This window comes from Silurus meridionalis, chromosome 26 (assembly GCF_014805685.1).
Source record: "Silurus meridionalis isolate SWU-2019-XX chromosome 26, ASM1480568v1, whole genome shotgun sequence".
Lineage (NCBI taxonomy): Eukaryota > Metazoa > Chordata > Actinopteri > Siluriformes > Siluridae > Silurus > Silurus meridionalis.
In genome coordinates, this window is record NC_060909.1 from 3142287 (window position 1) to 3168715 (window position 26429).

Genomic DNA, 26429 nt, shown 5'->3' on the forward strand with positions numbered 1-26429 from the left:
GCTTTTCCCTGTTCTGGCACCGAGGTGGTGGAATGAACTTCCCCTAGATGTCCGTACAGCGGAGTCCCTGACTATCTTCAAGCGACGACTGAAGACCTTCCTCTTCCTGAAACACTTAAATTAGCATTTTCCAAATTTGTAGAATTTGAGTTATATTTATATTAAGTTTGTAATCTTGCGTACCAGTGTAGATTTATTCATTACTAGAGACTCAAAGCACTTTTGTACGTCGCTCTGGATAAGGGCGTCTGCTAAATGCCACAAATGTAAATGTAAATGTATCTTTGTTATTTCATTCCTGTGAGAAGTTAGGGCTCATGTGAAGCACTGGTGTCACATGTGGACATTGTTAGCGCCTTTACTTTTATAATGGTGTTGTATGGGAGAAGGAAAAATCCTAATTATAACAATTATCCTTCATATTTTTATATTATACTTCTCCATCATTACTGAATCTAAGTACAGGACCTAATTTCACATACGGTACTTTATCAAAAATGTATTTTTTTTAACTTCACTACATTTTAGCATGTAATACCATACATTTTTCTTTAATACATTTTAGTAAACAGGCCTTAAAAATCAGAAGCTGTGGCCAAAGTACAAGTGTAACCCTATGGTTTAATGAGAGTGTTTATGGAGTGACAGGTCTCTTAGTGTGTGTGTGTGTGTGTGTGTGTGTGTGTGTGTGTGTGTAACTATAGAAAACTTTCCTCAAAAAGGTCTAATGTGAAGGAGAATGGAGCACTGAAGAACATCCATTATTCATAATGAGTTCTATAGGAAGTGGTAGCTCAGTGGTAGGGATGTTGAAAACTATGAGTTCAAATCCCAGCACTACCACCAAGCTGTCACGAATGGGCTTTGAACTGCTTAGTAATGAGATAGCCTGGAGAAATTTTGCCAGAACTGACTAATGTCCATGTTTTATTGTTAACTTCTCTTATCAAACACAAACCCTTTTTTCCTCATCCGAAATATTTGAACAATGTTAAACTATTGAATAAATCTATTGAAGAATTACTCAGGATAGCAAATGTCGAATGTTCCAGGATGATATGCAACATTTGCTAGCTTGTTAGCAATTGAATATGTTTGATTTCAAGAGAGAGACTGCATAGACAAAAAGCCTTGGGACACATGATTTGTGGTTCTTCCCCAAACTTTTAGCACAAATTTGAAGGGATACAATTGTGTATAATATCTCTAAATGCATTAGCATGGAATTTTTCCTTCACTTCAACTAGGAAACCAAACCAGTTTCAGTATGGCAACGCCGCTGTACATAAAGTGAGATCCGTAATGGTTTACATGTGTTGCAGTGGAATAACTTGAGTGGCTTTTTATAGAGCTCTGACCTCAACCCTACTGAACATGATGAATGTGAACGCTGACTGAACCCCAGGCTTTTTCTCACCTCACCTACTTCAATACCATCAATCTCCACAAGCACACACCAAAATCTAGTGAAAAATCTTCCCAGAGGAGCGAAGTGTATTATAACAGCAAATGGGGACTAAATGTGGAATTTGATGTTCCAAATTTATGCAAGTGTCCAAATAGTGGTCTTTTGTCCATATATTATTGACTGTATTATAGCAAGAGTTTGTTATATGGAAATAATTTCTGAACCCAACATGGTCCTATACTCATTTTTTTTCAGGCATGACCGAGATTTGGACATATTGCGACTAAAATCTCAGTCATTCCTACTTATTAAACTGTTGTATTATAGAAATATCACATTGATTACAATTGAATTGTTTTGAACATCTGGACTCGAGGTGCAATACTGTGTAATGTGACACAGTTGTGCTGAGTCATGACCGAGTCTGGTTTTAAGTAGTTCATCATTCATCATTCATCATTCAAGACTTATTGTGTTATTAAAGGTATTACCATGGAAGTTGTGAGAAATTGTAGAGTTGTAGAGACCGAAAGAACGAAAGAACTTCTGCATCTGCCTCGTTAGTAGTTTTAAAGTGCTGTAATCTCATTTTCAGTACCAATAACAAGCAGAATTCTATGTATATAAGTCTTTAAAGATGGATTTTCACTTTAACCTGTTAGAATGCACCCCCGCTTTTGGGACTCACATCTGAAAATTACCTACATAAAAAAAGTTGTATAAAAGAATCTATAAATGTACTGCTTACAATTTTGTTCCTCATAACTGTACGTTTATCCCTATTGAGTGAGCCAGTGGCGATTGTGGCAAGGAAAAACTCCCTGAGATGATAAGAGGAGGAAACCTCTAGAGGAACCAGACCCGAAACAGAACCCGTCCTCGTCCTCAACACCGAATTTCCGTTCATTACAGTTCCATCATTGTTGAGGTGTGCGGTGATGGGCGCTTTAATGCAACCTGTGATCCTGAGGTGTTGTAGTAGTAGACTGTTGATGATAATTACAGTTTAAATCCATCCTCAAAGTTCTTGAGTTGCTCAGTACCTTTATGGATTTTTAGGCTGTTCATGTGGAACCCTCCCCACGTGTTCAGCGTTGTCTCCAATTAAAGAGAACTCCATCAGGAAGAATTAAGCAGATTTGAGGAGAAGAAAGGGACAAGAACACTGGTCACTGGTACATCAGGAGCATGTTTAACTTTATAAAGTGAGAGAGAGAAGTGTTACAGGGAGAGAGAAACAGAGTTTAATACTATTTAGGGGATTATTAATTATTTTCTTGTCTTGTGTTTTCTCGAAAAGCTTCGGTTTGCTAGTGGAGGGTGGAGCATACGCTGCTACGTTTACTTGCCACTCGAAATGTAAAATATTTGTACATTTTTTTCGTATTGCTATCGTGATCGTAAGTACGGAAAATCGTGAGTTGGTTTGAATTGGTTTGACTTACGATTTTCCGACTTACGATTTTGTATATATATATATATATATATATATATATATATACAAAATTTATAAAAGAACTTTCAAACTTAATGTAAACAAAAATGATATTATTTGAGTCTGAATTCTATAGAGCGAGTGTGTTCTAGTGATGACTATTTACTCGATCATTGTGGCAAATCGTGTGAGAAGCCGAGAAGATTATACACTGCTAATGTGGTGCCTCATGTTCCATACCTATTACTCCATCTACATATTCATAGGGCCTGAGTTGGAGTGTCATCTAAGTATAGAATGTATTGAATTAAATCTGCCTGGGTCAATTATTAAATTTTGATAATTTGTTACTATATTTCTAATTTGAATCTATTCTCTGTTTAGTTATTGCACACTTCAGAACCACCCCTACCTTCTATCCCATTTTAATGCTCACCTCCATAATGAATCAGCTGCTTTCCTTATAGTGCATGGCCAATTTCCATATTTCCATAATATCCTGTTTTTAGTAGATCTGTCAACTTCCTAATTGTTCAAGAAACTGTTATGATATTCAAATTATAAAGGAGAAAGCAGCAGCTTGAGACTAAAATCTGTCTTATTATTTATACCCAGTTAGAAATGATGAAACGTGCATTTTATTCCAATTGGGATTGTGCTAAAGATAATTTCCATCTAGAGGGTCCCAGTCGACGAGCAGCAAAACACTAATCAGGAGAATCTTTTGTATTTTATTCGAAAAGTGGTGAAACCGTATGTGGCAATAAAAGCACAAAGTACCATGTTACATAAACGTGTTATTGCGTGAATGAGTGTTGTGGCGTCATTACCTTATACTAATAAAACATAATTGTCTAAACTAATCTTGCTGTTTCTGAAGAAATTGGATGTCGAGACTTGCTGGATGAGCTCACTTTATACCTTCGTACGCTTTTAAAGAGTCGTGCACATGCACTTTTCAGAAAGCGCCAGCAGGTTGGTGTTAAAGCCGTTCCCATGCGAGAGGCGATGCCGTACAAGGCAGGCAGGAAGTAGAGTCGTATTGGCAGCAATGTGGTTTTACCTGAGTCATCAAGACTTTCAACATCTGACTGATTCAACACGCCTGAAGCCTGCCTTCCAGACCAATAAAACCACCTCCACCTGAACCTGATGTGTGTTAACTTGACTTTTTTTTACTTAAATTTCATTTCCTTCTTAATCGATCAATCGCATGACAAGGCATGCGTCCACACGTAGGTCCTCACTAGGCGTAAGAAACATAAACACAGGAAACAATAGTACAAAAAAAATAAAAGAGCTACATTGGCTCTTGAGTGGTAGTTAATGTCTTGTAATGGGAAAGTGGTCGCATTAGATTTTGTATCTGAAGGCTGTGAGTTCAAATCCCAGCCATGCTAAACTGCCACTCCTAAACAAGGTCCTCAACCCCAAATCTGCTCAATTGTATAAATGAAATAAATGTAAGTCTCTCTGGATGAAGCTGTCTGCCAAATGCCTTAACTGTATATGTAAATGTTCTGAGAAAATCCAACCCAAGCTTTCACTAACTCCACTTCACCACTGGGATTCACAGAGAGATGAGTTTTGACGTATGTGAAGATCCACATAATCTGCACTAAGTGTAACACTGTCTCCAAGGTGAGCTAATGATAGTGATCAGGTAGATGAGAAAGGGAAAAAAGTAAACTACTAGATTGGGTGTGTTTGCGTTCACACCACCCATATTGCCTCATAGTGTGTCATCGAAATGATGACTGAAATTTATAAAAGAGGTGAGGCACACTTTCACACTTTTCAAACACACACACACACACGCGCTGGGAAGTTTGGCTCTGGAACTGATTATAGACCGCATTTTACACACACACGTGCACACACACTCACACAACAGCAGCATTAACTATGCACTCTCTTTTATTTCTCATGTGCACATCTTGGCTGGTGTTATTTCAGGAATCTCAAGGTGAGTAATCTTTATGTATGTTGTGTGTAATTTATTTTTTAAAAAACGTTATTCATATATGAGTCCGGTTCAAGGTCAACGGGATTACATGAGATTTGTGAAATCAAATCCCAAATATTTTTATTTCAATCTTTAAACACTTCTTTTATTCGCAAGACAAAGAACGTGCCAGAACAAAGTGCATAACCGAGTCCTCATTAATCACAGAGTGTGTGTGTGTGTGTGTGTGTGTGTGTGTACTCATAGCCTGTGTGTACATTACGGATATGAACGTTTCACTGGAAAGCTTTTATATAGGAGATGTACAGTCACAAGTCTGAATGATCTGCAGGAACCATGATTGCTTTTGGTTGAATGGAACTCCAGTGAAAATCACACTAAAGGATAACGGTGATGGAGTGTGAATGGAACATGGCTTATCTGGCTTTTTTTTTTTTTTTTTAGGATGTCGTGCCATTTCCAAGGACCGGACAGATTTCTATAACGAAACCTTTGCGTGACCTTTAGGTAGATACAAATTCCCAAAGCGCTACACTGACGATGGGGAGAAAAACTAGTCACATAAAATCGCCACTCATGTCGTTTTTAAATTAGGATTTTATATTATATATATACACATATATACATTGTGGACCTATATGTATATATACTGTATGTGTGTGTGTGTGTGTGTGTGTGTGTGTGTGTGTGTGTGTGTGTATATATATATATATACACACACACACACAAACACAAACACACACACACAGTATATATACATATAATATGGTTCAAGGTCCACAATGTATATATGTATATGTGTATATATATATATATATATATATATATATATATATATATATATATATATATATATATATATATATATATATATATAGGTATACACACACACACGCACACGCACACGCACACACACACACACACACACACACACACACACAGTATATATAAGGTCCACAGGATGACAAGAGATTTGCGAAATCTCCAATCAGATATGATCCAATGTTTTTTTGTTGTTTTTTTTTATTCTCAAGATGCATTTTTGCAAGACAAAAACGTGTCAGAACAAAGTACATACCCGCGTCCTTGTTAATCACAGTGTGTATGTTCTCATAGACTGTGTGTACATTACGGATATGACTGTTTCACTCGAAAGCTTTTATATAGGAGATGAAGAAACCATGAGTGCTTTTGGTTAAATAGAAACTGTTAATATCAGACTAGGCTAACAGTGATAAAGTAAATATATATATATATATATATATATATATATATATATATATATATATATATATATATATATATATATATATGCATATATTATATTACACTCTGTATTATACATAAGGTGTATAATACGTAATATAATATAATGTGTGTTATACATACAGTGTGGCCTGGACTATATATACTCACACACATTAATTCATATGCAATTAGCACGTGTGAACTGTAGGTTTTCATGGAAAAGATACCTCAGTTCATGTTTCATGTTTTAGTTCAGCACTAGTGATTCGAGCAGCCAGAACCCTCATTCAAATGAAAAAAATTCTCAAGTTACACAGGGTCAGGTTCCCGTCTGAGAACAAACAGTGGCGATGGTGGTGATGATGCGGAGATCAGTAAATCCTGATGCACGTATTTGCACAATTAAACATGTATTCATATCATTTGATTAGACACGTTGAAGCGCTGCTTTAATTCCAGTTTGAACAGCAGCTCTGGCGGCAACCTGCAATTCACAATCGTTATGCAACAGTGCGTAACGAAGTTTGTGGAAAGTTTGCACAAGGGCTGGGGAGGTTTTTTGTAAAAGGATTTGAATTTCATTTAAGAAAGAAGTCTTGTGTGTTGTTGTTTGTTTTGTTTTTGTCTTCCAAAACTTTTACGCTGTACAATTTTAGTAATTCTGAGTCGAGTATCGCCTTCAAATTCGGGCAGAAAAATTGTGTTCTGCTGTTTCACAGATGACCCATAAAATTCCCCCACTAAAAAAAATTCAATTTATTCAAAGCTTGCCTGCGTGATATGAATATACGACACTTTTTTTTACTATATATAACACTGATATGAGAGACCTAGCTTTGTCTAGCCTATATTTTCATTGTAAGCTACGGTATGCATGAAGACAGGAGGGTTAATATCAGATTCCGCTGTGTCCATTTCTAGGTTCAATTTCTCAGACACACTTATCCAGAGGGTCTTACATTTATCTCAATCATACAACGAAGCTAATATAGGGGTTAAGGGCCTTGCTCAGGGCCCCAGGAATGGCAGCTTGGTGTGGCTTGAAGTTGAAGTCATAAAACTTCAGATCCAAAGTCCCTTCGCCTTAACCACTAAGCCTCCACCTCCAACCACCAAGCTCAATATTTTTCTTTCAACACACCCTGAAACTTGGAGCTTTCTGAAAAATGCATGTTTGAACAGGACCATCTTGTTACTTTAGGAATTCTCCAGATAAAATTCAGATCAAACAAATGATATAAAGTCATATTTCATCATCCTCACAGTTCGCTGGCTGAGTCTTAATTAAAAACAAAAAGAATTCAACCTACGCTCCAGATTGTTTAAATATTCATAATATATTCGAGAGGACGGCAAAGAGAGCGTAACGGCTCCTACTTTCTGTAGGGGAAAAGCATCATTTCTTTCTAATTTCTGATATTAGCTGATCACAAGCACGGATAAGCTCGGGGTATAGTGTAGAATCTGCGATAGTTTGATAGTGTGTTACTCAATTGCATCTAATTTTATGTTCTCTACCCATATAATATAATTGAATCTTCTTTTTACACAGGGCTGCCTGCAAATCCTGAACCAGATGCAGAATTCATTGAAGAGGCAACGGCTGACGGTTTTATAGTTGCTACTAAAGAGCCAACCAAAACTGAGAAAGCCCAGGATAATAACGTTGCCATTATTACCCATGACTCACAAAACCCAGAAGCAAATCATTCCCAGTTTCAGAAAGATAATCTGCCAAAGACAACCATAGCCAAAACCCCAGAGGCAAGTCCCGAGCTCACCAGTGAAAATACTAACCAACTTGTGGCCGTTACCTCAATCCAAACCACTACATTGTTCTCTAAAGAGCAATTTGAGGGTTCTGCAGAACTGGCTGTCGAGGATGGTTCAGGAGAGACTCTCAACGAAACCCGAGACAAGGATCTCCCACTCACCACCACTCCCACCACTCATTCTGGAGATCGCACCATCTCTACACGTGTGCTTGTTTTATCAGAAAAGGACAAAGAAGCAGAGATCGGGTCTGAAGACCCTACTTCAAATCAGCTGACAACGACGGCAAGCGTGATTGTAGAAGAAGTAATTTTGGAACGAAAAATCGACGAAGTAGCTGCGGAAGAAACGGTGAACGAAGGTAGTCTAGATCCTGCAAAGGAAGGTATTTCATCATCTATTCACTTTTATGTGCTACAAACTATGTTCTTGCTCAGCAGATTTATAAAATCGAAAGTCTAAGTTCTAAAATCTAAAGTTCAACTGATATTTTTCTTCAGTGACTTCTAAGCCTGAAACCCGACTCATTAATATTCCGGGACATGATCCAAAACCTGCAATCAAAGAAGGCACACCTAGTGAGTCTATGAAACAACATTGCGTGCCACTATTACTCATTCTTTTTGTTTTATTGTTTTTTTTTAATGCTTTTTAATGTAATCTATATCTCTTGTTCATTCTCTTCAGGTTGGCTGCTCATCTTAGCATTATGCCTGACGCTTCTAGCTGTGATCTGCGTTTTTGTCGCGATCGCCACCAAAGACATGTATGTGTTTCATACAGAATAACATATGCTAACATTTGCATTACATGACTAAAAAGATCATAAATGATAACTGATATAAATTATAAAGGCCATAAATCAGTGTCTCTCAGAATATCTACAAAATTCCCTCAGGGAATCTATGAATTTTTTATAGTTTTTGCTGTAATGGAATTCACAAGACAGTTCATTTCACAACTTTTATTGTTAGTATCAATTAATAGTTGAGATATAATTAATTAAATTTACAAATTCAAATAATTAGCCTGCTTATTTGAATAGTAAAAATAATAATAATATTAATGATATTAATTAAATATATAATTAATGGTAATTAAATAATTATAAACATAATTCCACCACTATTACAACTACTATATAATCTAATCTAATCTAATCTAATCTAATCTAATCTAATCTAATATAATATAATAATTCATTAATTGATGAATACGAAAATAACAATAAATAATATTAATAATTCCAACACCATTAATACTACTACTAATAATAATGATAGTAATATAAATATTAATATGATAAATATTATAATGATAAATGAAATAGTGAGGTAAATAATAATAATAATAATAATAATAATAATAGTAATAAACAACCACCATTACTACAACTACTACTACTACTAATAATATTTCTGGGACAACTTTTGAAAAATTACTACTAATAATACTGCTACTGCTAATACTAGTCATAATACTTTGTGGGACTGGTAACCTAGTGGTTAAAGTGTTACTGTAGGTCAGAAGGTTGTGAGTCTTCAGCACTACCAAGCTGTCACTGCTGGGCCCCTGAGCAAGATAAGATAAAAGTTGCTGCAAATGCATTCAATTTTTTTGTTTTTGTTTAGGTGGTTTGGACCCAGCAGCCAATGCTTCAACCTCAAGTCCACAGAGTCCAAGAAGCAAGAGGAATATAACAAAGCAACAATTCCCACGCTGTCAGACAGGGAAAAGGTGGCGCTCATGAGCATACAAAGCAAAAGGGACTCTGCCATCATCAGCATTGAAGAAACTCCGGAAAAGGAATATCTGATGTAGAACTTGTGAAACAGAACCCTGAGCCCTGACCACTAAACAAACATGAGCTAAAAACCAAAGTGATTTTTTTTTTTTTTTTGCAGGATATTTTCTCCGAGCTCATACTATGCAGTGCTCGGGCCGATTTTCATCTTTAATGAGCTTTTCGTATTTCTTTACTTCTTCCTTAGATTTAATCACAAGCATGAAGTTGCACTTTTTCTTTATTAAACTGTTTTGATTTAAGGAGAATTACTGTTGACTTAATTGCAGTGAATCACGAGATAATTGCTAGTTATTAAACTCTTAAGAACCGCTATTACGCTATTATTTCCTAATTATTGCTATTAGCATTTGTAAGTACTGTGTACTAAAATATCATTTTTAGATCATCAAGCACAAAACAATCAAATCCTACTTGCATTTGGCATTCATGGAGTTTATATAATGTATATTGTATATATATATAAAATACACCTGTTCGTGAAAAAAAAAAACCTGTCCTTATATAGTTGTATGATGTACGATGTATAAGAACCGTATAAACAAAAACATGAGAAATTGTAATTCTACCGGTCCCTTTGTTAACATTTGTCTTTCAATCCCGTCTGGTTGGTGAGGTGGATGAGACGCTGTCTTTGGTGATGAGAAATAAAGAATTTGATGAGCAATGTGCATTTTTTTGTTTATTCGAGCCCAAAAATGAAGGACACATAATTTTATTTATTTTTTTACATTGAACCATAGAAAATAGAGGAAACATTCGACATCGACATTCAAGGTAATGTTTTATGGACATTTATTTAGTAAATTCAGAATAACATATAAATACAAATCTCAAATGACACAAAACGAGTGTTTTCTCAGGCCCTGCCTGAGCACGCACACCTTCATAATATACATGATATTCCTGTTCCTTATAATAATACATACATTCCTGAACTTGAGCTTTATATAATATATAAACAATATGGTTACCATTACAATTTATACCATTATAGGTCTATTTTTTTAACTAAAACATATCCTCCCTTCTTTCTGCATTAATATTCATTGAAATAAGACAAAAGAATTGACATCTAGTTAACAAGTAGAAAATAGATTGGGAGAGAAGTTCATTAAATCTCTCTGGGAGTCTGGATTGGGAATTCTTGGCTCGTGGATTTTTGCCCAACAAAACCTTCAGTTCCTAATTCTGACCTTTAAATGATTCTGGAAATGGACGTGTCCTTCCTTGTTTTCTGCACAAATAAGTCACTAAAATTATAAATTTGAAATTAACTAAGTGGCTGAAAAAAGCTACCCCAAGAATATCTGTTCTGTAGCTCAGTGGTTAAGGCATTGGACTTGGATTAGAAGGTCTTGAGTTCAAATCCCAGCACCACCAAGCTGCCACTGCTGGGCCCTTGAACAAGGCCCTTAACCCTCAGTTGCTCAGTATACCTCTAAAGGATAGTGGTGTCTGCGAAATACTGTAAAATATAAACATTTTTTTAATATAATAGACTATTAAAGTACTAGTATAGCAATAACAATACTCTCGCAAGTCACGGAAACAAAACTACGACAAATACACCAAGTGCAAAGAGGCACTTCCATATAAGTTAGCAAAAAAATTTGACATTCAATAGTCCTTATAGATAATTATAGTAAAAAATGAACGGTGTATTTTTATAGTGTATCACGGTGGGTTTGATTTTTGCCTTTTACCCTCTCCCTCTATTTAAATACAGTAATGTTAAGAGCTCATTGGCAATGTGCCTGATATCCATTGCTATATGTGGTTCTTCTCCAAACTGTTACTACAAATCTGGAGGCACACAATTGTACAAGACGTCTTTGGATGCGACGTAATAAAATTTTGCGTTCACTTGAACTTGGAAACCAAACATGACACTACCCCTGGAAACACAGCCAGCTCCATGAAGATGTGGTTAGGAAAGGAAGAATCTCCTGCTACGGAGCTCTGATCTAAACCCTACCGAACACCTTTGGACTGAATGTGATCTGACTGCACCCCAGGTCTCCTCACCTACATCACTACCTGACTTGTGGCTGATGAACACAAATGTGCACAAGCACACACCAAAATCTAGTGGAACATCTTCCCAGAGAAGTGGAGGGAATTATAAGAGCAAATCAGAACAAAATGTGGAATGTGATGCTCAAAAAGCACATACCGTACTTATGACCAGTTGTCCCTAAATTATTTGTCGATATAGTGTATTTTTAGGAGCTTATATATAACAGCGTTAGATAAACTCTTCAATTTCAGACTTCAGAAATCAACAAAGCAGTTTTGTGAGTGCAGTGCATGGCTATTAAACACATAAAACACAGTCTCCCATTCATGCATCTGTGAATGTTAAAGAAGGTGCCAGAAAAGCTGTTCTTATAGAGATAACCAGTTGCTAGTGTTTAATACCAGTATATACAGTACAGACCAAAAGTTTGGACACACCTTCTCATTCAAAGAGTTTTCTTTATTTTCATGACTATGAAAATTGTAGATTCACACTGAAGGCATCAAAACTATGAATGAACACATGTGGAATTATATATGGAATTATATACATAACAAAAAAGTGTGAAACAACTAAAAAATGTCATATTCTAGGTTCTTCAAAGTAGCCACCTTTTGCTTTGATTACTGCTTTGCACACTCTTGGCATTCTCTTGATGAGCTTCAAGAGGTAGTCACCTGAAATGGTCTTCCAACAGTCTTGAAGGAGTTCCCCGAGAGATGCTTGGCACTTGTTGGCCCTTTTGCATTCACTCTGCAGTCCAGCTCACCCCTAAACCATCTCGATTGGGTTCAGGTCCGGTGACTGTGGAGGCCAGGTCATCTGGCGCAGCACCCCATCACTCTCCTTCTTGGTCAAATAGCCCTTGATGCCTTCAGTGTGACTCTACAATTTTCATAGTCATGAAAATAAAGAAAACTCTTTGAATGAGAAGGTGTGTCCAAACTTTTGGTCTGTACTGTATGTTCCTGTATGTTCTTGCATGTAGCTAGAAGTTAAAATAAGCCTCGGAGGTTGTGAGCTTTGGAGTGGTGATGGGGTGGTGGGGTGGTGGTGGGGGGTCAGAATATCTTGGGAAAAGCTGATCTTGTTTGCCTCCACCAAAGACTTAATCCATTTAAGCCAAGTCAGCAAGGGCAAGTTGCATTTCTACTATCCAACCACTAGCAGTGAGATCCAGGAATGTGTGTTTTTTTTATTACCAAGATGGCGTTTTTTTCACGTGCACGTTATTCCAGAACATATACAAACAACACACCAATGGAAGAACTGTGACGTAAACAAAAGAACATCCATCTACTAACACTATTGTTTCGTCGGAGCAAAAATGCTTTACAGCATGTTGTTCTTTCCAAATAAACCGGGATTTGCAGCAGTAGTTTAGGTACGACATTTTTTTATGCATGTTGTTGTTTTGTGTATTATTTACACAAATTCAGCAAATACATTCGTTATACGTTTTTTCATTCAAAAACCGTAATCTAAAGTCGATGCTTTAAAAGCTTAGATCTTTAGAATGATTTATAGGTAGTCATGGTTACTCTTGTCCGATTTTATTTAATTTATTGTTAAACACCTACGAACAATAGGATATCGGTCGTGACGCTGAAGGCTAAGGAGTTCTTAATTACAAATAAATAGGGATTTGAGGGTATTGAATGGGGTCCTATATCAGGGATTGCTCTCTGGGAGTCTCTGGTTTGGGAACACCTTGGTTCCTGATGACAAAATTCTGGAGAAATACTTTAATTTGGTCCCTAAACCTAACCGTGAACTTTATCTTCATGCAGATCCATAAATATGCATAATGATGAAATCCAGAATACTGCAAGTTCAAGGATTAAGCTTTGGTTAGCTGTCAGCAATCAGCGGGTCATGGGGACGCAAGTTTCCAGCAATAATCAGGTACAGGGTTTAGGCCTCACCCAAGCGATGGTGGGACAAGACAATGACTCTGCTACCACACTAAAGTCGACCACTGAGTGCAACATATAACCTTAAGGTCACAGTCAAAGACTCACTAACCACAGAATAGAACTTGAGTAAAATCACCAAGGACATCATCATACAATTGTTCTCGCTTGTCTAATACATCCAAGTGCTCGTTTGCTGCTATTGTATTTGCAGTCACCGTGAAGTTTTGCATACTTTAAATCGTTTTCACCCGGAATAGCGAGCTTGTAGGACTCAGGATATGGTGAAGCTGGATCTTTGTGCTGTTTTAGTCTTGTGTCCAAGGTCTCTCCTCGGTAACGGAAAAGACAGCAGAGGAGCCGTTTGGGGTCAAGTGGATCTGAAAGCAATTGTCATGTACAGCTAACTGATGGACCAAGGCACATTCAATGAATATAAAGTGAAAAGTGGACCTAAAAAGAGATTAGCATTATTATTGTGTTATCTCTGTTCACTAGTAGTGGGTTTAGAGGAAGTGAGGAGAAGTAGCATAGTGGCTGTTATAGAGGAACAAATAGCTTTGGGAATTCAAGGATATCTGTTCGACAAGATGTGAAAATGTGGTGGGAAATCACACAATCGATTGGAATGAAAGACCAATCTTTGTGGTCAGCTGTACTATATTACATAAGTTTGAAGAAAAAAACCAAAGCCAGCTTGGTTTTACAGTCTACTACCAGAAATCTGTGGTAGACTCTGCCATTTGTCTCAATAATGACCAAATGTATACACAAAAATAAATAAATCAAACATAATATACCTACTACATGCAGGTTTCTATATCTGTAAGAGTGGTATGTACCTTGCAGTCATCTATCAGCACTTGTGGACAGGAGTTGTACGATGCATAGACACCCTGCTTTGTGTTATTATCATAGAAGGATTGAGACTTGGTCATCTCAAAGTCATCTGTTCTCATCTGCTGGGCATCGAGCATGTTGAGCTCGTCTTTGGTCAGGTGATACACAATACCCGCTCCATAAGAGTCTCCGATAACGTTGACCGATGTCCGGAAGCGATCCCTGTTGAATTGGAATGAGACACAGCCCCATGTGCTATAGCTTAACTTATTGACAGGCCATTTATCATTTATAGCTAGATTATGTTTTTCTATTAGCTCTTAAATGGGTGTCACACACACACACACACACACACACACACACACACACACACACACACACACCTGTCATTATAATCTTCTATGAGCTTGGGAATTGATTTTTGTGCATGCACGTCTGAAAATAATGCTTTCTATTGCTAATAATTGGTATTTTAATAAAAAGGGTAAAGAACAGCAGTCTGGCCCGCCCGCCCTTCCATCCATCCATCCATCCATCCATCCATCCATCCATCCATCCATCTATCTATCTATCTATCTATCTATCTATCTATCTATCTATCTATCTATCTATCTATCTATCTATCTATCTATCTATCTATCTATCTATCTATCTATCTATCTATCTAATAGTATTTTCTATTAAAAACAAATGGTCAGCCTCAGTATTAAAATGTGGTTTGGTTTGATATTAACATCATACCTCTCTGACTTACTTCATACCTACACCCCCAAAGCACACTATTAAATCTTCATCATCATCATCATCATCATCATATTATTATTATTATTATTATTATTATTATTATTATTATTATTATTATTATTATTATTATTATGTATGAATTTTATCAATTAAAAAGTAAACAATTAATTCAACTAAAATTGCATGTAATTACTAAACGCAAAACAAACTTTTACTTTGAGACTAATTTAGATTAGATATGATTCAATTAAATTAGATCAGACTTTAAAACACTACTTGAAGCTCCAGTGTGCTGCTAAGGCCCCTGTTTTGGTTGCATGAAAACCTTAGTGACTGGACAAAGGAAATGACATGAATAAGTCCATTAATACAGAGTAAAAGTCTTCCTGTAGTTGCATGACTGCCAGGCCGTAGTTCATTTCAACACGTGATATTGCATATAATATATGTGACCTTGACAAAAAGTCACAGTTTTAACTTTGCGTTTTTTTTATTTTTATTCTCTTGCTGTTTCTGGCTAAATCTATTTGACTACCAAGCAGCTAGAAAGAAAAAAAAACATAAAATGTGCTTCCACTAGTATGTAGTAATCTAATTTAATCTAATCTAATATAATCTAATTTAATTATATTTAATCTAAATTAATCTAAAAGTATAAAATGGAATGAGGTTCATTTTCGCCTATAGTAGTTGCATGCAATTTAATTATTGATTCATTTTTAATTGCTGAACCGTGAGGTTACTGAGCAACTCAAGAACCTTGAGGATGGATTTGGAATGTAATTAAGATCAGAACAGTCTCCTACAATGACCACAGTTTTGCATTTAAGCGCTCATCTCTGAACAGCACATTTCAACCATGTTAGAATTAAAATGAGTAGACACTCGGTGCTCCCCAGATAAGGACGGATTCCCTCTGGTGTCTGAATCCTCTCAAGGACAAAACTTAAAAATTTGTCAATAATGAATTTTTTTATACAACTTTATAACCTCTTTTTTATTTCTGTAAAAGCTGCTTTGAGACAATGTCCCATTGTTAAAATCACTCTACAAATAAAAATACATTGAATTTACCTGAAATCTTTTGGTCCTGGGTACCTCATTTGAGTGGAAAAACTAATCTTTGAATAGCCAAATGTTTAAAAAACAACAGTGACAATTTGTGATCTTTTTTATTTAAAATATTTTTTATGTATTCTGTAATGTTTATTTCCTGGTTTTGTTTTATTATTATTAATATTATTATTATTACTCTTTTACTTCTTATTTATTTTTTTATGCTTGGCTTTGAGATGTAACTTTTAAAGGCGCTATATAAAATAAAATATTACTATTATATTACAATTATTATAATTAAGTGAAGTAGAAGACATTATCTTGAGCTAGTGCTTGCGTCCTACAGGACAAAAACCCATAACATTTTCTTTTATAAAAGTACATTTTTCTACAACAGTCTCCTTCTACAAAAATGGCATGTAACTATTATGGGCAAATCAAACATTTCTATTTCTAGACTCTTTAGATTAGATATGATTAAATTATATTACATTTGTAAATACTAATGGATTCTCCATTCTCCTTCTAGCTTACTCTTTGAAATGAATAGATAATTAATGCATTGTTTAGATCTACTTACAGAAGCCAGTCGACGGCTACCAGTAGGCTGATGTCTTGGGTGGGGAGTCCAACAGCGGTGAGAATGAGCAGCATAGTGACAAGACCGGCGCTGGGAATACTGGCAGCGCCCACACTGGCAAGAGTAGCTGTCAGGCTTGAACAGAAACACAACATTATTATCACCCTCACTTGGTGGCGAAACATCTATTAATGATCTGACTGCTGTTAATCATGACGGCATCCCACATGAAACATGATAACCAGCTAAATTTAAATCTACATGGAGAATTCTACATTATGAGGCATAGCCAAATGCTAGATAATGGTGAGATACTATGTAATGTTGAGTATACTTATAAGCTAAACCATGCTCAAGTACCATGTAGTTGATTTAAAGTAGAGCTTCACTCGGTAAAACGTGACTCCAGTAAAAGTAAAAGTGTCCACTTAAACTTTCACTTGAGTAAAAGTACAAAAGTCCTTTAAACTGACTTACGTATCCAAAGTACTATGATGTATTCTGCGTATAATGATCCTATTATCATATTTTGTCACAAGACCAAAGTTGCTTAATCAACTCTACTGTCTATTAAAAAAAGATCTACTACTACTTAAAAAGAAATGAGGTCGCAGGTGTGGTGGTGAGTTCGAGTCTGGAGTTTCTTCCATCTATTTATTCCTCTCTGAATGTTCTGCTTGCTGTAGAACTGATGCTGAACTGTATATTGGTGATCAGTAGATACACCAAGCGCCAATTAAAAAAAATCGCAAATTGACGCATCCGAACCAAATAAAAGGGAACGACTGATTTTGCTAAATGTAGTTGAGTAAAAAGTCAAATATTTGACTTTGAAATGTAATGAAGTAAAAACCTCGCCAAATGGAAGCAAATGCCAAAAAACTACTTAGAACAGCAACAAATTACGCTTACTTTGCCACCGCTGATGTACAGTATAATAATGATACAGTCCAATGCATATCCACTACCAATTTCTACCACATTTAACAAGGTACCAATACCTGGCCTACCTGACTGTAATGATCTGACCAGGATCGAGTTTTATTCCATTCATCTGTGCGATGAAAATGGCTGCTACTGCTTCGTAAAGTGCTGTGCCATCCATGTTGATTGTCGCACCAACAGGAAGTACAAATCGAGTAACCCTTTTATCAATGCCCAAGTTTTCCTCCAGGCAGCGGAACGTAACGGGCAGCGTACCAGCACTAACCAGAGACACGCTTTATTAGTTTCATCCTCCCCCTAAGTCATAATTATACAAAGTATATTAAAATAATGGAATAGAGTAAAGGAAAATGGCTTACCTGGACGCTGTGCCCAGTGCAGTCACCCAAGCTTGAAATACTCCCATAAAAAATGTAAAAGGGTTTTTTCGAACAATGACAAAATATATCAAGGGGAGGAAGATGCCTCCATGGATGATCAGGCCTATGATGACTGTGAGCATGTACATCCCCAACTGCTTGGCCACCCCCTCCAGGTCATTAATAGAAATAATTTTGCCGCAGATCAAACATGCAATGCCCACAGGGGAGTACCTATGAGAAGGAAAAATGACGTAAGTGACTACATGACTTTCAGCCAGCACTTCATGCATAACGTTTGTTGCACTGACCACATAATCATGCCGACGAGCTTCATAATGATTTCATTGAGTACGTTGAAAAAGTCCATCATCAGCTTGGCTTTCTCTCCCATCTTTCCCATGGAGATTCCAAACGCCACAAAAAACCCAATGAGCCCTAGCAAAAGAAAGCATGGGATCCATATAGTAAAATCCGAGAATTAACATATAAGTGACAGATTCAAAATAACAATTTATCATTTACCATAATTCTTTTTTTTATGCACTGCTTATCCGCTAGGCATTTTTGCACCATCCATAACTGGTTCATCACGGCACCTATTTTGATTCTGTATATATCGGATCATACAACATTCATACTCGTACACAACTATATCATGCCGTTTGTGCGTGTTATCTCCAGACATTATTGCACAGCATATTATATATTACTATATATAGATATTTTATTACCTACTGCACCTTCTGTACAATCTACACCTCTAAAACCTGTACATACGGACCCCATACTCTTATTTATCACACTGCTGTTTATTATTGTAAATAGGCCACTTATGCACTTCTGGTTAGATGCTAACTGCATTACATTGGCTCTGTGCATGTACCTTGCACAATGACAATAAACTTGAATCTAATCTAATCTGATCAAACACTGATCATACGGTCAGTTTAAATAAAATTAGCAGCATCTATTTTGTTGTAAACTGTCTACTTATGTCTATTGTAAGTTTAAGGTCATAGCTCAGTCGTTCAGGCATTGGACTTTGGATCTGAAGGTCATAAATTTAAATCCCAGCCACACTAAGATGCCACTCCTGGGCCCCTGAGCAGGGCCCTTAATCCCATAGCTGCTCAGTGTTATGAATGAGACTGTCGCTGTGGATAAGGGCGTCTGCCAAAGTCCATCAATGTAATCTACTGTAAACATGTTTTATACACACCTAAAACATTCATGCCGCTTTTGAATTGAAGAGATTTCTTCATAACGTATTTTGCTGCCCACTTAGTGTTGTTTTTTCCAAACCGGTGATGGTGTGCATGATGAGGTGTTGCTACTTCGACCTTGTTTGTAACCGTCTGGATCTGCAAAGAAAAGATGACATCCAGAGGCTACACTGTGAATGAGGCAACAAGTGTACTAGCTAGCAACATGATTTTTCTATTTGAAGGTAGAAAAAAGCCCATAGAAAATCCATTAAAACATGAGGAGATCATCATCATCATCTTCATCATCTTCTTCATAATCAAGATCATTATTTTCCCTCATCGTCATTATATTATCATCATAATCCTAACCATCAGTCTTCATCATCACCGCTATCGTCTTATTCTTCATAATCACAATGATCATCATTACTTTCATCATAATCGTGTTCATCAATATTGACCCATTCTTCATCGCCATCATCATCACCATCGATATATTCCATATACATTATCTTCAAGATCGTCATCTTAGTTTTCTTCATCGCCATCATCGATACATATTCATCATCTTCAAGATCTTCATTATCTTAACTATCATCAAGATCTTCTTTATCATCATCTCTGAGATCTTTATCATCATAATCAAGATCATCATCATTGCCTCCCTCATCATCATCATCATCATCATCATGACATTAAGCTTATTTTTTTGTAAAATTACACTCGAAAGTGTGATGATGATTGAACCCCTTTTATAAATCTACAGCTGACTGAAACCCACCTGCTGAAAACAAGCCTGTACCAGATTCTCCGGAAACAGATTTCTGATGAGGTCAAAAAAGGCATCTAAAGTGGAAACATCATCGTTCTTCTTTCCCTCTCCCAAGTTTGATCTTATCTTGGGGTGGCCCGGGTGGATAATCAGCACCAGGAGCACCCCTAGCACTGCAGCAATGATGGTGGTGAACATGTAATACACCATGGCCCTGGTGCCGAGACGACCGCTAGATTTGGCGTCTAAACCTGCCAGACCTGCAACGAATAAAGCGACTGATTGGTACAAATTCATTTCAAATAAATGTGTCATTACTTAAAACTTTTAGAAGGACCCTAATGAAAGAAAAACATAAAAACATGAGTGTTAGCAGGAGGGAAAGATGACATGACCTGGTCATGTGACCTGGCTGTAGTCTGTGATCTGAAAAGTCCTCATGTGAGATCTGGCGCTTTCGTAACAATAAAATTCGCACTGCATGTCTCTTAAGCCAACCAAATTCTTTAAACAAAATCATTTTTTTAAGGCAGTAGTGTAGTTAGGCAAGCCGAGCGTTTAACCGAATGTTTGGGTGAAATGGAATTAAGTTCAACTGAAGCATGTATGTAGGAGGGATTGTGGTGCACAGGACCTGTGATTAAACTGGAGATGATCAGAGGCAAAATCACCATCTTCAACATTCTCATGAGAATATCACCAGGAAAGGCGATGATCATGATAACATCCGGGTGAAGTGGAGATGCGTAACGCAGGAGGACACCAGCCACCGAGCCTACAATCACACCTGGACAAAACAGAGCAACTGATACAATCGGACAGGCATGTAAACACTGGCATGTGGAGTGAGATATTTCCTCTTCCCAAAAAAAAATCCATCTTTATAATATGCTTGGCATTTGATCTGCAGCTGGTGTACCATCACTCGACTTCATTTATGTACTGTACAAAAATATTATACAAATACTTCCTTTTATTAACTGACCTTCTCTGGAGTGAACATTATTCAGTTTATTGATTTCCATCATCGCTTTAGTGTTTCCTATATACAGTCTTTTGCTTGTTCTGTTTGGGGGCATTTTATATTGATTGCAATGTATCAAAGCTGTAAATTATATATAGAAATAACTGGCCAATTGCATGATTGATGACATTCATGTAAAGAATTATGTAGAGCTTTTATTACATGAAAAAAACGTGCAAATTCCTTTGATTCCAATCAAATTGTCCAAAAAAAAAGTTAAAGTTGTCTAAACGTTATAGTTACTTAAATTATATAAGTTACATTTACGGGATTTATTAGGTCTATTAAAAAATATTTTTGATAATAATAATAATAATAATAATAATAATAATAATAATAATAATAATAATAAAGTCAAGTTTTCATTAGAGAACAGTTGATAACCTTAACAATGCTAGAACTAATGATTGGTCATTCGGTGCCACCCAGATGAGGATGGGTTCCATTTCCAGTCTGGTTTCTCTTAAGGTTTCTTCCTCAAACCAGCTTATTGGAGTTTTTCCTCACTCCTGTTACCACTGGCTTACTTATTAGAGGCTAATTTATGATGTTAAAATGTATATTTATGATCTTAGTCATTCTGTAAAGCTGCTTTGGGACAATGACCATTGTTCTATACAGATAAAATGTAATTGAACTAATAATAAAATGAATAATAATAATAATCTAATAATAATGACCATGATAGTGACATATATTTACTTTAAAAAATGAAAAAGAATTGTATAAACCTGGACCTTTAACAACACTTTTGAACTTTATTGCTCAGAATTTGTCGGCCAAATAACTTTAAGTGAAAAGAACACAGACCTATTGAACAAAGATCATGAGTTCAAATCCACCAAGCTGCATCCTCTGGTGGATCTAACATCTAAACCCCATAACTGCTCAGTTTTATGAGTGAGATAAATGTTAGTTGCTCTGGATAAGTGCATCTGGCAAATAAGTGCATCTGGCAAATGCCATTAATAATGTGCTGGGGTGAGACCAGGTTTGGTCTGGGCTTAAACTGAAGGTAAAGACTTTTTACTCGTCACATGTACATTACTAAACAGTAAGGTTTTTTCTTCACGTATTCCAGCAATGTCAGGAAGCTGGTGTCGGGTATGATACAGTTCCTCTGGAACACTGGGGGGCCAAGAGTAGCAGATTGGTGATACTTGGTGCTTGAACCCACAACCTTCTGATAATTAAACCAGTAACCGTAACAGTAACAGTTTAAACAATGTTCACTTAGCGACTTCACATTACTCAAATATGACATATAAACTCATTTGAGTAGTGATTACTCATTTTAGTTTATTTAACAATAGACAAGACGTTGCCTGAACATGTACAACTAGAAATCCATTCTCCACACCTCTCCATCATCTTCTTCTTCATAGTAATCAGTGTCTAATATAAACATGGCTAGCAATACATTAGGTACAAATATGGTGTACGCTGGATATTTTTCACTGTTACCTCTTGAACAGTAAAAGCTCCATGCTGATACCTTCTTAAATACAGGATGCCATAGCACTCACGCTATCACCTTTCTTAGAAAAGGCTTTTACAGTGAGCGTGTGTTGCGCTCCACTCCACTGCTCCATTCTACTGTAACTAATGGCAAAGGGGTTCGAAACGAATTTATCTATCTATCATCTATCTATCTATCTATATATATATATATATATATACACACTATGAGTGTGTCTTACCAAGAACTGTGAGTGCCAGAAGCAAGTTCTTCATGAATTTGTTATAGAGACCTCCACAAGCTGGCCCTGGAGGAGGAGCTGGAGCTTCAAAGTGGCACTCATGCATTTGAACCTCAACTTGCTTCTCCATTCTGTTGGCACTGAAGGAAAAGATGGAAGAAAAGATGAAAGTTATTGAATTTTTTTTTACTTCATATACATGTGGTGTGTTTTTACTCAATATATTTTGTGGTTTCATGCTTTAATGTATGAATTTCGTGATTTATTTGGCGTTTGGAGGAGTTCATATTTTCTTTTTCATGTCTAGTTTCCCCTTTTTCATTGCTGCACCATTGCCCATTTTTGTTGCTACTCTTTGAATTGCTACAATAGATGTTTTTGGTATTTAAACCCTGTGCTTGTTTATGTTTGTGGGAATTTATTAAAAATGCACCTCTTGTGACTTCACATTATAAATGACTCTAACAGGAAACTCCAGAAAACACAAGGTAAGAAAAAACATGTGACTTTTAATTGGTATCTTCCACTAGTTTTGGCATGTTCCACCAGCTCTGCTCCTGTCTACTAGATTTATAGATGTTATGCCCTGACAAGAATATTGGAGGTTTGTTCAACCTTTTTCTTTTCTTTACTTTTCTTTTCTTTTCGTTCTTTCAGAGCCTCGTTTGGACATAACATTCTTTCCCCCCTCTGGTATCACCTGAGCACTTTGTGATAGAGGAATTGATATTCTACCCTGATATATATATCTATATATATATATATTCCTGGAAAGTTTTCCCCTGAAGGTTTCCTTCTGCACTGCTATCAGCTGCTGCTAGAGCCACAGCATTAACCTAGAAGTTCAGCTTTATATTATGAAGGCTAATTGGTGAAACCTGGGATGAGCCACCCTGAAACCCTTGGCTCATTTGATGGGTATACTCTCCTCAGTTCCCTAAACGACTTCATATGGCGACCACTTGCTGCATGTGAGAGCGATTCATCTTCCTTTGCCTTCACCGTACTCTTATTCCACAGCTTATTCTTCACACTTTATCTGGACAGAGACATCATGCTGACTGCCTGTTACAAGGACGTCCTGGTGGCAGGCCAAGGGTCAACTTTCTATGGTATCTATATTCGAATTACTCTGCTGGAGACTTGCTTGATTTTTCTATGATTTCAGACCCACCACAATACAAATCCTTTCTAGTGGTCAGGTTCACTGAATCACAGATGTTGTTCTGCAAGAACACTAAGTACAACAGCCAGCATTTTATACCTAATGACTATGAAAAAAACTCCATTTCCATTTACAGGCCTCTCAAGACCTTCCCTTTGTAGCATTTTGCCAAACATTTAATTATTAATTCCTTCTTTAGTTCTCATTGCCCTGCCTTCAGTACATTACATTCTGCCCCTGAGACATCTCTACATGACCAGAACAGATTCTGTCACAACTTGCCCGGTTTCTGGCATGGTTACGCGCCCTTTGTCCTGTTTACTGCTTTTTTCTGCATTCACATATGACTTGTTTCCTTTTTTAATTCCAAGTAGTGCATTAACATCTCGTTCTGCTAGCCTGTTTGGTTGCAAAATCTGTTACCATTTTCCTAGTGAGCAATATTAAATCTCTCCAATCTTCTGTTAGTCATCGCTGTTGATAAGCCAGTTCCTGTTTTCTTTATAATGGGAACTTTTTGCCATTTCTTCATGTTTGTGAATGTGCCTTTTCATTTGCATTGCACTGTTTAATTGCATTATGATACTTCAGAAATCCGCTACAACGGCTCCAAAGTTTGATATGATTTTCTATTTCTTGTGAACAATTTCTGAACAGAAGTCACCTACACTTAACCATCAACTCGCTCACCTCTCGATGTCCTTTAACATCAGATCAGGTCTCTTCAATCTGCCTTGATGCTGTCCACTAAGGGTAATCACGTCACGTGACGAAACAGTACAATGCCGCTTGGCTTTCATGTTGTCAGGGTTTAAGGTTCTTAAAGTCACTCTTCCTTCACAACCTTGCCTGGTTATATATTTCTAAAATGCTTAGTAATTACCTGCACGTGAATAAGAGCACTGCAGATTCATTTTAAGGTGTCTAGATACCTTTGGGTGGGGTTTTTGTCTATAAAAGTATTACATTAGTCTTTCAAATGTCACCCTGTTCTTCTGCCATGTTGTTAGAGATCTCAAAGTAATCATTGAAGTAAAGTATCTCACAAAAATCCTACAAAATCTGAAAAAAATAAACGTTATATTTAAAGTCGCACCAATGATCCATGCCTGAGTATTGTATATGTTTTGTCTGATTTTCGATTTATTGTCATTGCCAGTATCAAAATCAAGTGCAGGACAGGGGAATAGACTAAGCACTTTATATACAATGCATACCTTGTATCTACTATTATACACCAAGTTTTAAGCACATACGCACCCCAAACAGATATACAGTGTGTGTTAAATTTCATATTATAACCCAACTGATTCAATTTGTCCATCAATTGTCCTAGACAGAAGATACATGGATCTCTAAGAAAAATAAAGTAGGCATGTCTTAACCAAAGTTTAAAATCCCAGGAACACTGTGCTACCTACCATGTCATTGTAGGATGTTGTAACAGATGGACCAGAAAGAATTTTACACCTACGAAGTGAAGGTATATGCTAGATATATATCTACAGCGTAAATCTACCTTAGATGTACAATCCATTCCAATTATTATACATCGTGCAAATGCAGAATTAGTTAGCACCAAGGCTAAACAGGATTTAGGAAAGCCAGAGCTGTCTGATACACACTGCTCCAGCCCTAATAAGATCTAAGTCTGTTAAGAGGTTAATTTTAGCCATCAATAATTGTGTTGCACAACAGCAGGGACTACCAAAGTGTGCCGAGGCACGCAAGCGGAAGACGGGATTAGCCACCGAATAGCAGTTTTACTGACGCAAATACAAATTTGTTTGCACACAGGTGCAAAGCTTTAAATTACTTCTAACCATCCGGCATGTTTGTCCTGGAATAACATTTGCTCGCCTTCATAAAGTTAAAGTGAAATATTCTGGACAGAAATAAAAAGTCAGTATGTTTAATCCCACTAATCATCGCAAACAGTTTGTGGAGGATCAGATGTGGTTGGTTTCTGAATGCTAGCTGTTCATATTCTGCAAAAATTGTAAAAAGAAATCTAATGAATTGAAAGCTTGCAAAAAAAAAATAATTTATCCACTCTGCCAGCAATTCAAAAAATTCAATTGAGGTTTACAAACATGAGAGGCAGCTATGGCATTGCATTAGGATTAAAAATGACTAAAATACTAAAATTATCCCCGATGCAACCGATGCTTAAACATGATCTTATCATAGTTGAAGGACTGCATTCTTTCAGGAAGATCTGTATGAGTTACCTGCTAGAATTTCATGGTGGTGCACTGGCCAGATGTGATGTATTGGAACAATACAGATTGTGGCCAGCGGGCCAGCATCAGCCTGTTACTCAGGTTCTATCAAGATACTTGCATCAGCTTGATATTCAACTTAATCAAAAAACATGCAAAAACATTTACAAACGCTTAACTTTCCACTTTACCTGTCGTGATGTTGTGATCAAATGAAGGGTCTCTGCTGTAGATAATTATAAAATCA

General features: G+C 36.7%; 2 protein-coding genes across 2 annotated transcripts; one reads left to right on the top strand and one right to left on the bottom strand.

Moving 5' to 3' along the window:
- Nucleotides 1-4625: 4625 nt before the first annotated feature.
- cd44a (CD44 molecule (Indian blood group) a) lies at nucleotides 4626-10301 on the top strand. The gene is made up of 5 exons (XM_046840868.1): nucleotides 4626-4809; nucleotides 7610-8215; nucleotides 8331-8408; nucleotides 8518-8596; nucleotides 9462-10301. Exons 1-5 carry the CDS (start codon nucleotides 4749-4751, stop codon nucleotides 9649-9651), a joined length of 1014 nt encoding a protein of 337 aa, XP_046696824.1. The 5' UTR covers nucleotides 4626-4748; the 3' UTR covers nucleotides 9652-10301.
- A 2201-nt stretch (nucleotides 10302-12502) lies between these two features.
- Nucleotides 12503-25522, bottom strand: slc1a2a (solute carrier family 1 member 2a). Its single transcript, XM_046840867.1, has 11 exons — nucleotides 25382-25522; nucleotides 22796-22935; nucleotides 20706-20858; nucleotides 20081-20331; nucleotides 19314-19455; nucleotides 18403-18529; nucleotides 18092-18325; nucleotides 17798-17992; nucleotides 16788-16922; nucleotides 14410-14629; nucleotides 12503-13947 (listed from the first exon to the last, which is right to left on the bottom strand). The coding sequence occupies exons 1-11, from the start codon at nucleotides 25495-25497 to the stop codon at nucleotides 13876-13878; spliced, it is 1785 nt and encodes a 594-aa protein (XP_046696823.1). The 5' UTR covers nucleotides 25498-25522; the 3' UTR covers nucleotides 12503-13875.
- Nucleotides 25523-26429: the final 907 nt, after the last annotated feature.